Source organism: Carcharodon carcharias, chromosome 21, assembly GCF_017639515.1.
Source record: "Carcharodon carcharias isolate sCarCar2 chromosome 21, sCarCar2.pri, whole genome shotgun sequence".
In the NCBI taxonomy this organism is placed as follows: domain Eukaryota; kingdom Metazoa; phylum Chordata; class Chondrichthyes; order Lamniformes; family Lamnidae; genus Carcharodon; species Carcharodon carcharias.
The window spans coordinates 38,982,239-38,995,421 of NC_054487.1; the positions used below are offsets into that span (position 1 = coordinate 38,982,239).

General features: G+C 38.6%; 1 protein-coding gene across 2 annotated transcripts in view; it reads right to left on the reverse strand.

The window, feature by feature from the left end:
• Nucleotides 1-264: 264 nt before the first annotated feature.
• Nucleotides 265-13,183, reverse strand: part of wasla (WASP like actin nucleation promoting factor a) — an 87,327-nt gene continuing 74,408 nt past the window's right edge. For both annotated transcript variants that reach the window (XM_041215685.1, XM_041215686.1), the window contains 3 exons: nt 5,308-5,861; nt 2,997-3,105; nt 265-1,425 (listed from right to left, as the gene is read on the reverse strand). In XM_041215685.1, coding sequence (XP_041071619.1) covers nt 1,364-1,425; nt 2,997-3,105; nt 5,308-5,861 — 725 coding nt within the window. In that variant the 3' untranslated portion in view covers nt 265-1,363. The remainder of the gene's footprint in view (nt 1,426-2,996; nt 3,106-5,307; nt 5,862-13,183) is intronic.

Consider the following 13,183-nt stretch of genomic DNA (forward strand, 5'->3'; position numbering starts at 1 on the left):
TTTCCAGAATTGAGACAAGACAATCGCAATACTTTGCACAGGTACAGTGAATGGTCAGAGATCCTAAATACTTGAGCAGCGATTCCAGAAATTAGGAGAGAATAAATACATTGCCTGCACTAACAACAAAAACCAAAAAGGGGAGATAATAGACTGCACAGGAAAAAAGGTGACTGATGGTGGGAAATAATGAGGCTCAATTATAGCAGCTGAAAGACAGACAATAACAATAATAAATCTTGAAAGTCAGGAAAGAGAGATCAGTGATTTTTAAACATTTATTTTAGACATTTTTCAGTTAAAAGTTCCATTCCATAATTGCAAATCTGTATTGAGTTTGCTCTTTGATTTGGATGCAAGGTCATCAAAAGGACTATAATGTAAAGATACTGATGTCAACATTCATTATTACGAGTTTACTTCCAAATATTCCCCAAATTGCAGTTTAACAAGCATTAAGCACAGCCCTTTATGAATACATTAAATGCAAATTCCTAATCACAGCCTTCACCTCCATAAAAACTGAACATTAGGCTACTTTCCACAACCCTTACACTGCTAAATATGCACTATGAATGATTAGAAATGCTGTTACTCAGCACTTTAAGGGTTAAAAAAATATTTGTCCCCCGATTGTGTTTAGAGTTTTCACAAGATTCCTATTTGAAAAGACTTGACCTAATTTCCAACAGACATGGAATAAGCCAGGAGTATAAATATTTAATAAAGTAACAGACATAAGTAAGGGGATTTCAACTGAAAATAGTCATGATCGACAGTATTGCTGCATACAGTATAAAACACTCACATAAGTTGCTGTGCATCTTTGCATTGAATCACTCCAAGACAGTATTGCTGAACAGTAAGACACAAATGAGTTGTCTGTAAGCTGTGCATTCATGTGACATATTACTTCAAAATTCTAATCAGCTTCAGCAACATGAAGTACTGAAGAAACCGAATAGAAGAGCCATATTTAAAAAAGTTAATAGTGCTATGCGAAGCATTAATAAGAGTTGCTTCTTCTTAGGTACAGAAATTGCATGGTTTTGAAAAAATAGTGTTGCTATTCTGGCTTTGAACAAGCATAATTAAAGTTCATGTCAACTTTGCTCCTACTCAATCACTTTTGTTGTTGGAATGAACACATTCATATGTAGTTTCTTATATGTCCCAACTCAAATGTTGCATAGGGAATATCTTTACCCACAATGCTTTGTCAAATGAATTATTAAATGAGGTATTGCACAGATTATGAAAAAGAGCAAAGGCAACAAAATATACAGCAAAATCTGCAGAACATTTACAGGACAATTTTACAAGATTCAGAAAGACAGGTAGGTTACAGTCTTGCTAAGAAAATCTAATCTTCCCATTCATCATCATCGTCAAAGTCTTCTTCCTCATCTTCATCCTCATCTTCATCTGAAAACAATGTTGGACTTAGTTTATGGACATCAAACACCATTTGACGTTAATTCTTAAGCACTAATACTTCAATGTATTTCATTTTATCATCTTCGAACCAACTAGCTTGCATTTATGTGGCATCTTTAGCAGAGGCAAATATCCCAAAGTGCTTTATACAGCTGTAAGGAAGAGCAATCACTAAACCAAAGGAGAAAATATTGGGAGGGGTGATAGGTTTACAGAGAAGGAATTGCAAGCACGGAGACCTTTATGGAGGGTCTTCCAATGCTTGAGACCAAAATAGCTGGAAGCATACTGCCAATGGTGAAAATAGAGGGAGAAGTAGTTGGAGTCTGAAAAAAGGAGATAGGATGGGGAGGGTTGAGAGAGAGAGGGAGGAGGATAGACACACACTGAGTACAGTAAATTAATAACTGCAGGAATATTGTGGCAAATGGAGGGTCTGAGTCATGGCAGTAAGAAGTTAGAGTGCAATAACAGGCAATAGTGTAAGGCAAGGTGATGCATAGGGAAATGGAAAGAAGGGAGTTTTTGCATTTCCTCTTTGTGAATACCAAAAAAGTAGAATTGACAGAAGCAACAGAAAGCCCAGTGGTAAGAAATACATGGGTATAGTTGGAAATCCAGGCCACTGAAGTAGAGGGGCCACACAAAATGGCCTGGTTGAGGCAATGGTCATGAAAATGGGTAAAACAGCTTATATGAATGGAGAGGTTTAGGGACGAGAAGAGAACAGCAAATTAAGTGGAGAGGGGTAAGGAGAGTTCTTCAGATGGAGACTGACATCACCAAGGATAGTGGTATGCCTTTGTGTAGAGCCCAAGGGACAAAGAGGGAAGATATCTCAGATTGGGGCAGTAGGCAACTAGAATTTTAAAAGGACAGTGGTGATTAAAAGGAGAAAGTGCCAGTGTAGGGTAAGATAGCAATTGGCGACGAGGGATACACTGCCTCTGCAGTGTTTTGGGTAGAGTGGGTAGTGGTATATCTAGGCTGAGAAAGAGAGACCTTCTGTAAGGAAGTCACCCATGAAATCTACTACCCGAAGAGATTGTGACAGCAAAATGAAAATACATGGCAATTTTTTTGTTGATTCTGGGATGGCATTTTTGCCCATATTGAGACCTTAGACTAAGTTATATGCTGCATGTGCTCCAGAGAACAAAAAGACAAAGTCTCAGCACCGAAAAAGTGTCTTTCTGGATTTCAGTGTATAGAAGTGAGGACGTTTTATGCAAAGGTCATCGACTGGACATACAAAATACTTGTACGGTTTTATTTATATAGTGTTTATAGCTGCTCACACAACCTAACATTTGTTACTTGCTAACGTATAGGTTGGATAGAGCATTATCACAGCCTGCTGCAGTAAAATATTGTTCTTGGATGCTTGGTGAAATGTTAGTCACAGACCTATGAAACTAAGATACCCTCTTTGCTACTTGTAGCAATAATAGAAGTACTCCTGAGCTGGTCTTGCACATTAGATGCCTTAAAAATGCTATTTTCAAGTCAGATATAATCTTTGGGATTCAGAGTAACAGTGACTATTTAAAAAACCACACCTGAAGAGTGAATGGCTTTACTCCTTTTCTGCATCACCTCCATCAATGCTCCCACAATTCCTGCTGTAGGAGTAGGTGTTGATGGAGAAGAAGAATCCTGGTCATTTACCTATAAATAAATTGACATTATTTGAAGTGTAGAATATGCAACATATAGAAACTTGGTAAACACACAGGCTACAGGTTTTACTTACTAACTGACATGACCTACAATGCAAGTCCCAACACCAATCAATCAAAAACATGACTTCATTGAATTTAGTGAATCTTTGAACTAGATATTAGACTTGACTGTCCGAATGGTCTCCTTCTGTGCAATCAATAACCATTAATATTCTCAAGTCAGCAAGGTAGAGCAATATTGTGTTGGAAAGTAATTAAGCAACTTATCAGTCTCTCTCTCTCTCTCTCTCTCTCAAGTGAATTCACATTTAGTTTCATTTTATAGTATTATCCAAGCTCATCCAAGACAGATTGCAGTAGATTTTTTTAAATTCATTTATGGGATGTGGTCGATGCTGGCTGGGTCAGCATTTATTTCCCATCCCTAGTTGCCCTAGAGAAGGTGGTGTGCGCTGCCTTCTTGAACTGCTGCAGTCACTGTGATGCAGGTAGACTCAGTGCTGTTAGGGAGTTCTAGGATTTTGACCCAGCAACAATGAAGGAACAGCGATATATTTCCAAGTCAGGATGGTGAGTGGCATGGAGGAGAACTTCCAGGTGGTGGTGTTCCCATGTGTCTGCTGCCTTTGTCCTTCTAGATGGTAGTTGTCATGGGTCTGGAATGTGCTGTCTGAGGAACCTGAGTTTCTCAGTACATCTTGTCAACGGTAAACACTGCTACCACTGTGCGTTGGCGGTGGAGGGAGTGAATGTTGGTGGATGGGATGCCAATCAAGAAAGCTGCTTTGTCCTGGATGGTGTCAAGCTTTGAGTGTTGTTGGAGCTGCACCCATCCATGCAAGTGTGAAGTATTCCATCACACTCCTGACTTGTGCATTGTTGATGTTGGACAGGTTTTGGGGAGTCAAGAGGCGAGTTACTCACTGCAGGATTCCTAGCCTCTAACCTGCTCCGACCAGGAACAGTATTTATATGGCTGGTCCAGTTCCGTTTCTGGTCAATGGTAACCCCCAGGATGTTGATAGTAGGGGCTTCAGTGATAGTAATGCCATTGAATGTCAAGGGGCAATGGCTGGATTCTCTTTTGTTGGAGATGGTCATTGTCTGGCACTTGTGTGGGGCGAATGTTACTTGCCACTTGTCAGCCCAAGCGTGGATATTGTCCAGGTCTTGTTTCATTTGGACATGAATTGCTTCAGTATCTGAGGAGTTGCAAATGGTGCTGAACATTGTGCAGTCTGCAAACATCCTTCTGACCTTATGATGGAAGGAAGGTCATTGATGGGGCAGCTGAAAATAATTGGGCCTAGGACTCTACCCTGAGGAACTCCGCAATAATGTCCTAGGACTGAGATGATTGACCTCCAACGACTTCCTTTGTGCTAGGTATGACTCCAACCAGTGGAGAGTTTTCTCCAGTTTTGCTAGGCTCCTTGATGCCACACTCAGTCAAATGCAGCCTTGATGTCAAGGACAGTCACTCTCACCTCACCCCTGAAGTTCAGCTCTTTTGTCCATGTTTGAACCAAGGCTGTAATGAAGTCAGGAGCTGAGTGACCTCGGTGGAACCTAAACTGGGCATTAGTGAGCAGGTTATTGCTAAACAAGATGTTTGATAGCACTGTTGATCTTCCAGCACTTTACTGATGAGCGAGAGTAGGCTGACGGGGCATAATTAGCCAGGTTGGATTTGTCTTGCTTTTTGTGTACAGAACAGATGTAGATAATTTTCCACATAGCCAGGTAGATGCCAGTGTCGTAGCTACACTGGAACAGTTTGGCTAGGATCACTGCAAGTTCTGGAGCACAAGTCTTCAGCACTATTGCCAGAATATTGTCATGGCCCACAGCCTTTGCAGTATATAGTGCCTTCAGCCACTTCTTGATATCACGTGGAGTGAATCAAATTGGATGGAGATTGGCATCTGTGATGCTGGGAACCTCAGACAAGATTCCATTCAACAGATATTTGTGCCAGTCACTAATACTTTGAAAGTGAAACAGACTTTAACGTTAATGAACAAAGCATATGTTGCAGCAAAAGAATTCAAGTTCTGCTTTATCCCTGTATTTGTTAGTTTTCTGCTGTATTTACATTACTCTGCATAGTATAAACATAAAATATTAAACCTTCAAGATATATAGTCATTACTTGAACTAAACAGATCATAAAGAAAAAATAACTTACAGTCTTAAGCTGTATACCCTGCCGTATTTGGTCTAACAGTGCATCCCTTCCTGAGGAAGACACTGGCCGACTGCTTTGTTCAACTTTCTTCAACTGAGTGCCTTCTCGGATTTGATCCAGAAGAGCTGATTTGTTACCAGTAGGTGAAGGAACACTATCATTTTCAATGGCCACTGCAGGGAGTGGAGGGGGGCCAGGTGGTGGAGGGCCAGGTGGTGGAGGTGGAGGTGGTGGAGGAGGGGGTGGTCCAGCAGCTCCTGGACCTCCAGGAAGAGGATGTGGAGGTGGTGGTGGTGGGGGACCTGATGGGACTGGAGGTGGTGGGGGTGGAGGATATAACCTGCTGGGTGGTGGTGGTGGAGGAGCTCCTACTCCTGGCCTGGTAGGTGGAGGTGGTGGGGGAGCTGCTGAAGGAGCTGCTGATGGGGCTCTTGATGGGGGTGGAGGTGGTGGTGCACCTCGCCCACGAACAGGAGGTGGAGGAGGAGGTCCTGAACTATGAGGAGGAGGGGGCGGTGGTGGCCCTCCTCTAGAAGGTGGAGGTGGAGGTGGAGCTGAAACAAAGCAACAGAATTGTTAGTATGAATTCAAGAATCACTTAATAATTCTATATGTTGAGTTCCCAAGAAACAATGGATACTGTAGTCATAAGGCCTACGATCTTTACATAAAAAAATCAACTCCATCAAATACATTTAAAATGGAGATTCAATTACTACTTTTACTTCAGTTTTCATTTAATCCAATACAAACTAGGATTGTTATAATAATTTCAGTCATTAGGTTTCAGTTTATTTAACAAAGGAACATTTCTACCCAGGTACGATCATCTCTAACAGATAAGCTCCTGAAATCCCATGGTGTTATTACCGTTTGAGCAACAGAATTAGATTTACTGAGCATACAGTGCATGCTGGAGCTTTATTTAGAACTAATGCTTGTTCCAACTAGTTATCAGTTATCATATGAAGTGAATCCACAGGCCTACTTAAAAAAAAAATCATAATGCATAAAATATAATCCAAGACACTTCTCTAAAAGTACTGAAAAAATATATTTGTATAATTATAAACTGATTTTACTTTTGATATGTTTATCATATGTGAACAAATATAAACTGCACTGGCAATGTAATAGTGCACTCTGACACTATTACAAGTGTTTTAAGAGGGGAACAGGAGATTGGGAGAAGAGAGGAACATTTCAGAAATCACAAGTGGTATACCAATACACAAGCTTATATCTATATAAACATATTACATGCTCAAGAATTTTAAAGCAGGACAGATGGGTTTTAGACTAATTTCAATAATAATACATATACTTTACACCTGAATAGCTTTCAACATAAACAAAAAAGACTCAATCAAATTACAATCTAATGAAGTCTAATGACAAGTTTGTGGTTAGATTGAAATATGAAGAGTCTCTCTAAACCACAACATTGTGAATCAAAAATATGACCACAGAATTAGACAAGAGAACTCTCTTATCTAATTAACTTCCAGGAAAACCTTCAAATTATGGCAATCTTTTACACTACAGAAACTTGCATGATCTTGATAGGCATGACCTCTTCTTGTAGCCTCCCTGTTCCTACCCTGTATAAAGGCTCCGGATCTTCACAATAATCCAGTATTTTTTTAGGGTACTTATCTCAAAACATTTTAGTGGGAAGGATTCCCAAGAATAAACAAACAGTCTACCAGTAGTTATATTTTTTCTCCAATCATCAAAGCATGCTGTATAAACTATAGCAGCCAAGTAGTACCAATTTAGTAGAAGGAAAGACTCATTAGCTGTGATGTTTTATTCTTGCTGTCAAAATACATCTGCCAACATTTCCTGGTGTTGGCCAAATTTAAAGAGCAATGTCTGGTAAAACATGCAAGAGACACTCCATATCAGATGATGTTAGTGGAGGAAACCTGACAAAAGCAGCAATAGCTGTGGAACATGTAAAATGACCTTTAACTGGACCTTAAGTTTACTGGCTAAATGATAAAATATATTCTCTATTTTATCAGCCTTGATATATTTGGTATCACCAAGATCTTTCTACAAAATGAGCTTGGACATGTAGAAAAAAAAACTTCGTGCACATCTACACAGTGAAACATGCAACTTGCATCCTACCGAGGGGTGGAAACAGAGGTTGCAGTAATCCCTGATCTAAATGAAGCAAAGTGCCTTGGAGAGGAATCCTGACCAAGCCCAATAAATACTCTATGCTCATAACAAATAAAAGAAAGTTGATCCAACACTAACGCCTATTATTTTTAACCATATAAGTCGAGGTTAAAAAGTTTCATCAAGGTTGTCTTCCAGGTAAGAATCTTCAAATTACAGGGTTCTAAACACTGGTAAGTCAATTTAGGTGCAACGTTCATGCAGTACATAGAAAAGATACAAAGGTGCATGAATCTACTGATCCAGGTACCCATAACTGTAATGGTGACCAGATGTACAAGAATAAAATTGGGCTGTGGACTTAACATATTGATATTCCTGTAAATGAATCTCACAGGGAGTATAGACCTACTTACACATTTTTCTGAAAACTTGTGCCATTTGCGATATAAATCTGCACAGTAGAAGTTTTTTTTTAAGAATGGAGTTAGGTTTCAACCCACCAAGGCCTAGAGGATGATGAAAAGTTTCGGCTCTGGATGCAGAAACTGACTCGTGCAGTCCCCACCTGAGGCAGCAAAACACTGGGTCTTCTATGTCAAAAATTGGCAAAGCTATAGCTGGAGAGGTGATAGGGGGAAGGAAGCTAAACGTGTAAAATATCCTACTGAGCTACAGAGATGATGATTCTTTGGAAATGCAAACAGATTAAACCCCAATTTCATTTTATATTATTCTATAAAATCAGCTGAGGATGAATATTCCACTTGGACAATTTCAATTGCCTATCTATCTCAGAGTCATATGAAGAACTAAGCCAGATATCACTTATGTCTGGCAGTTTTTGCCTTCAACATTTGAAGGCAGGACTTTACTAGGGATAATAGGACACCAAAAAGAAATTCACCTAACCCTACCACATAAGTCACTCTAAAACTAGCACCAATTTCAGTAATACTGTTCTTCAACAGACCCTCATCTCAACAGTATATTCCTCCATTTCCTTTTCATACACTAAAGTGGTTGCTATGGAATCAGCCAAATTACAGCATACTAAAGGACAGAATTCACTCGTGAGCAAATTGCAACAATACTTACGGGTATAAGCCTCAAACGCATTGTAATCTAGAATTTCTGAGATATCTTCTGCAAAGAGGATTTTGGTTTCTAGGGAAGTGATAGTGTACCCATTACATTGGGTAAGCAGGTACTCTGAATGACCAGGGATGGAAAGAATCAAATAATCAAGCTACAAAGAAGCTATGAAAATTACAAAACCCACAATGCTGAACTGGCTATGCTGATCTTTAGGCTGATGGCTAAATCAGCAATTTTAGGGTCGAAATGCACATTTACATCAGTGTAACCAAAGCACCAATATACAAATAAAATCTGAAGAAAAGAAAAGAGTTGACATTTCGAGTCCTCATGACCCTTCTGTTGAAGGGTCAGGAGGACTCGAAGTGTCAACTCTTTTCTTCTCTTCCGATGCTGCCAGACCTGCTGAGTTTTTCCAGGTAATTCTGTTTTTGTTTTGGATTTCCAGCATCGCAGTTTTTTGTTTTTATACAAATAAAATATACTTTGCTAGTGGAAACCAACAACAAAATTAACTGGGCTTTGATAAAAATCAGCCAGAGTAACCAATCAAGCTAATTATTATGCAATTGGGAAAAGAAATCCCAGGATTTAACATTAGTGCTTTAAGGCCAAGAAGCAGGAACCTTCAAAATAAAATCCAGCTGTTAGTGCATTCCTTTCTCACACACTATGTTTCGATAGATGTAATTTTTTAAAAAATAAACTTCCAGCAAGCACACTTTTTTGATCAAAAACCTACCAAACCATTGTGGTGAACCTATAGAAGCAAGAAAAAAAGGGAAAAAACACTTATTTTATGCTAAGAGCCACTTTTAGTATTCAAAGGGAACACTAAAGAGCTAGTGAGACTAAACATGAAAATGGCCCAGATGGTATGGGCCCCAGAATACTGAAGAAAATTAAGAGATATCCGAAACGTAACCTTAATTTTCAACATTGGCATAATTCCTTTTTCTAGGCAAAAGGCTCAAGTGTGGTAAAAATTACATCTTTCTAAAAACACAGATAAGCTAGAAAATTAAAGGCCAAGGTGTTTTACCATACTTGTAAGACACTAGAGTCCTTGCAAGATGTGGTTAGTGTGTAGCCCAGTTATCTGTACTGGGATTGCTCTCGTTTTCTGTTTATGTAATGGATATGGAACCACAAAATTGGTTAATGACACCAAATTAAAGGTGCATGGTAATTTGAGGAAGACAGACTGAAGGGAAGACTGGGCAGAGGGGGAAACAATGGAACTCAATGTAGAGGAAGGTGAACAAGTGTATATTTCGAAAAAACAGCAAATTGATGTATATGCCAACAGTGCAGAAGAGATCTACAGCTGCACATAATTTGATCATTAAAACGATAGGTATACCAATACAAAAGGTGAGATTTATGTAATGGACCACAAAATACAAAAACAAGACAGAGAAGTTAAATTTTACATGACATTTGTTAGGCTTAACCCAGATCATTAGGTTAATTCAACGCTCCAAGTAGAAAAACCCCACCTCGAAGGGTGCATGGGTCAGAAATAGAACAACATTCTCGCCCCAATTCTTCAACCTATAGTACACCACTGGGAGCACACAATTTCCTCACGTGCAGTCTGGGCACTCTGTTATAGGAAGGATATTAAAGCCGTGGAAAAGCTACAAAGACTCAAAATGAAGCAAGGTATGAAAAAGAGGGTTTTTAAATAAATGGAACAGAAAAAGATGAAAGGAGAATTTACTGAGCAATCCAAAATTTTGAATGGTTAAGAGACAGTGGTAGATTATTTCTATTGGGTGGAATCTAGCATGCAGACTTGGTATTTAAAAGGACTAAGGGGGCAGTTGAAACAAATGATTTCCCCATGCTAAATTAAAGATAATGTTAGGAGAAACATTCATCCAGAAAGTGACTTGAATACATACGAACATACATATAAACTAAGAGCAGGAGTAGGCCATTCGGGCTTTCAAGCCTGCTCCACCATTCAATATCATGGCTGATCTGACTAACTTCCTGCCTACCCCCGATAACCTTTACTCCCTTATCAATCAAGAACCTATCTAGCTCTGCCTTAAAAATATTCAAAGACTCTGCTTCCACTGTCTTTTGAGTGTTCAAAAGACTCACAACCCTCTGGGAGAGAAAATTGCTCCTCATCTCTATCTTAAATGAGTGACCCCTTATTTTTAAACCTTGACTCCTAGTTCTAGATTCTCCCACAGGAGGAAACATCCGCTCCACATCCACTCTGTCAAGACCCCTCAGAATCAAAGGTTTCGATCAAGTTACCTATTACTCTTCTAAATTACAGTGGATACAAGCCTAACCTGTCTAACCTTTCCTCACAGCACAACCCACCCATTCCAGGTATTAGCCTAGTAAACCTTCTCTGAACGGCTTCTAATGCATTGGATCTTGCTATAGACCACTTTGAAGCAGAATCTATAAATTCTTAAAAATGGGAATTCGATAACTGTTTGCAAAAAAGGAATATTAAAGGATACAAGGAATAAAGAGGAAAACAGGATTAAACTGGGTACTTTGTATGCAGAAAAGCAGTGGTGCAGATGATATGACAAATAATATTAAAATTCAAACAGGGTATATGATTCTATTATAGGCTTACTATAACAGGATAGACTGGGATAAAGGTAACGCATGGTGCAAAATTGGAGAATGCTTTTTAGAACACATCCAAGACTGCTTTCATGTCAGTGTGATTCTAGATCAATAAGGGAAAGCACTGCCTCATTTAGTTATGGGAAATTAAGAGGCAGCAAGTAACTGCTGCGTAAGTAGGAGAACAATTGGGAAATAGTAATTATAACATAGTTAAATTCAATTTAAGAACAGACAGGATATGAAGTAAAAATGTAAGGGTGGTAAACTGGAAAAAAAATTTAAGTTCTGCAAGATAAAGAGGATCTGCTTCAAACTATAGGCTGAGTAAGCTTTATCCGAAACCCCTGGGGCTAATTGCGTTTTGATTTTCAGATAGCGGATCTATCTGTATATACAGTAGGCCTAGGCTACTTATGTTAAAATAGCCTAAGCTAGCTATAGTCTACAAATACGAGGTTGTTTCTCCATTTGCCAACTCACATACCAGGTAAGAGGTAGGGTTACACTTAGTACACCTGTAAGATGATATTACATTGTTTTATTAATAAATAGATTAACTGCATAGCTGTTCAAAAAAAAAATTCGGTTTTTGGCTGTTTTCGGTTTTCAGGTGGAAGGATAAATATTGGACCTGTAATTGGGTGGAAAAGTTAGCAAACTAAGTCTTTGGAGAGGGGAAATCTTGAAATATGAGTTAGAGTGAAGAATTAGATACATTTCTATAAAAGGCAAAGAGAGTACAAGTAGATTGCAGGCAAATGGGATATAAAAATCACAGAAACAGAAAGAAGTCATGATAAAACTACTGATAACACTCTAAAATCTTACCACTGCATATACCTGTCAACATTTTCCTTAACTTTATATAATGAAAACTGCCCTTGTGCAAGGGTCATGCTATAACTGTACATTCCCTTCTGTGATGATCCTGTAGCACCATTGCAACGAAGAGGGTGTATTACAGCGTGACAAATTTATACAGACAATTTACATTATAAATGCAAACACAGGAAATTATTATAACTTAAGTAGAAATATGAAGATTGAGTTTGATTTAAAAATGGAGATCACTTAATCCAATTATCCTGAAGGACTTTATTTCGTCTCAACTTGTGTTCAACACCACAAGATATACTAGTTATAAAGAAAATGAATATAGAAAATGCATTGGATAGATTAAAACATTTAAAAGAGAAAATAAAATGTCTAGCAGATATTATTAAAAGGTAAAAGCACGGCTTTTATAATCACATTCGAAGTGAGGGGTGGATTACTTTTAGATGAAAGTGGAAATCTATTTGCGGAGGTGGCAGCAATAAATTAAACATTTTGCTATTTCTTAAGAATCAAAATAAGAACAAAGATGTGGAGCAGTCAGAGGTTACTGCAGGAAAGGAATTGGTATTATAATTAAAATAAAAAGAACTCTGAGTTCTGGTTGCTTGCATCCTTGTCAGAGAGGATGTTGACAGAAGTTGGCCACAATAGTTCAATCCTCCTTAGTTATGGAAATTGTACTTTGTGCCTGAAGGGTAGTCAATGCAACACTTGTTAAAAACAGATAGTGAGATGTCTGTCGGGAGCAAACTCACTAGTAAACATTTCAAAATGCAATCAAGGACAGCAGTAAATTTGTTAAAGCAAATTCTGTTTAATATTTTAGCCTTTTAATTAAATGAGCGATCGTGCATATGATTGTGTATAAGCCATTTCATAAGGTATTTCATCGGGCTGTTATAAAAACTCAGGTGTGCAGTTGGTCACTATTAACGTTATATTAGGGTAGTCAAGATCATTTGGATTTTTAAAATATAGCAGGGTTACAGAATAATGGGACCCTAATGAGGAGACACTAGGACAAGAGAAGGAAAGGACTAAGAAATGAGAGGAAGAAAAAGGGGAAGTTTGAGGCAGTGCAGGGAAAGGGTTGGTGGATGTGGATAAAAATGAATCCAATCCACACCTTCCTGCTCAGTGAGGGGATCTAGGTCATATTATATATTTGCAGTGATGCCTAAAGGTACAATACCTTTAGAATTCT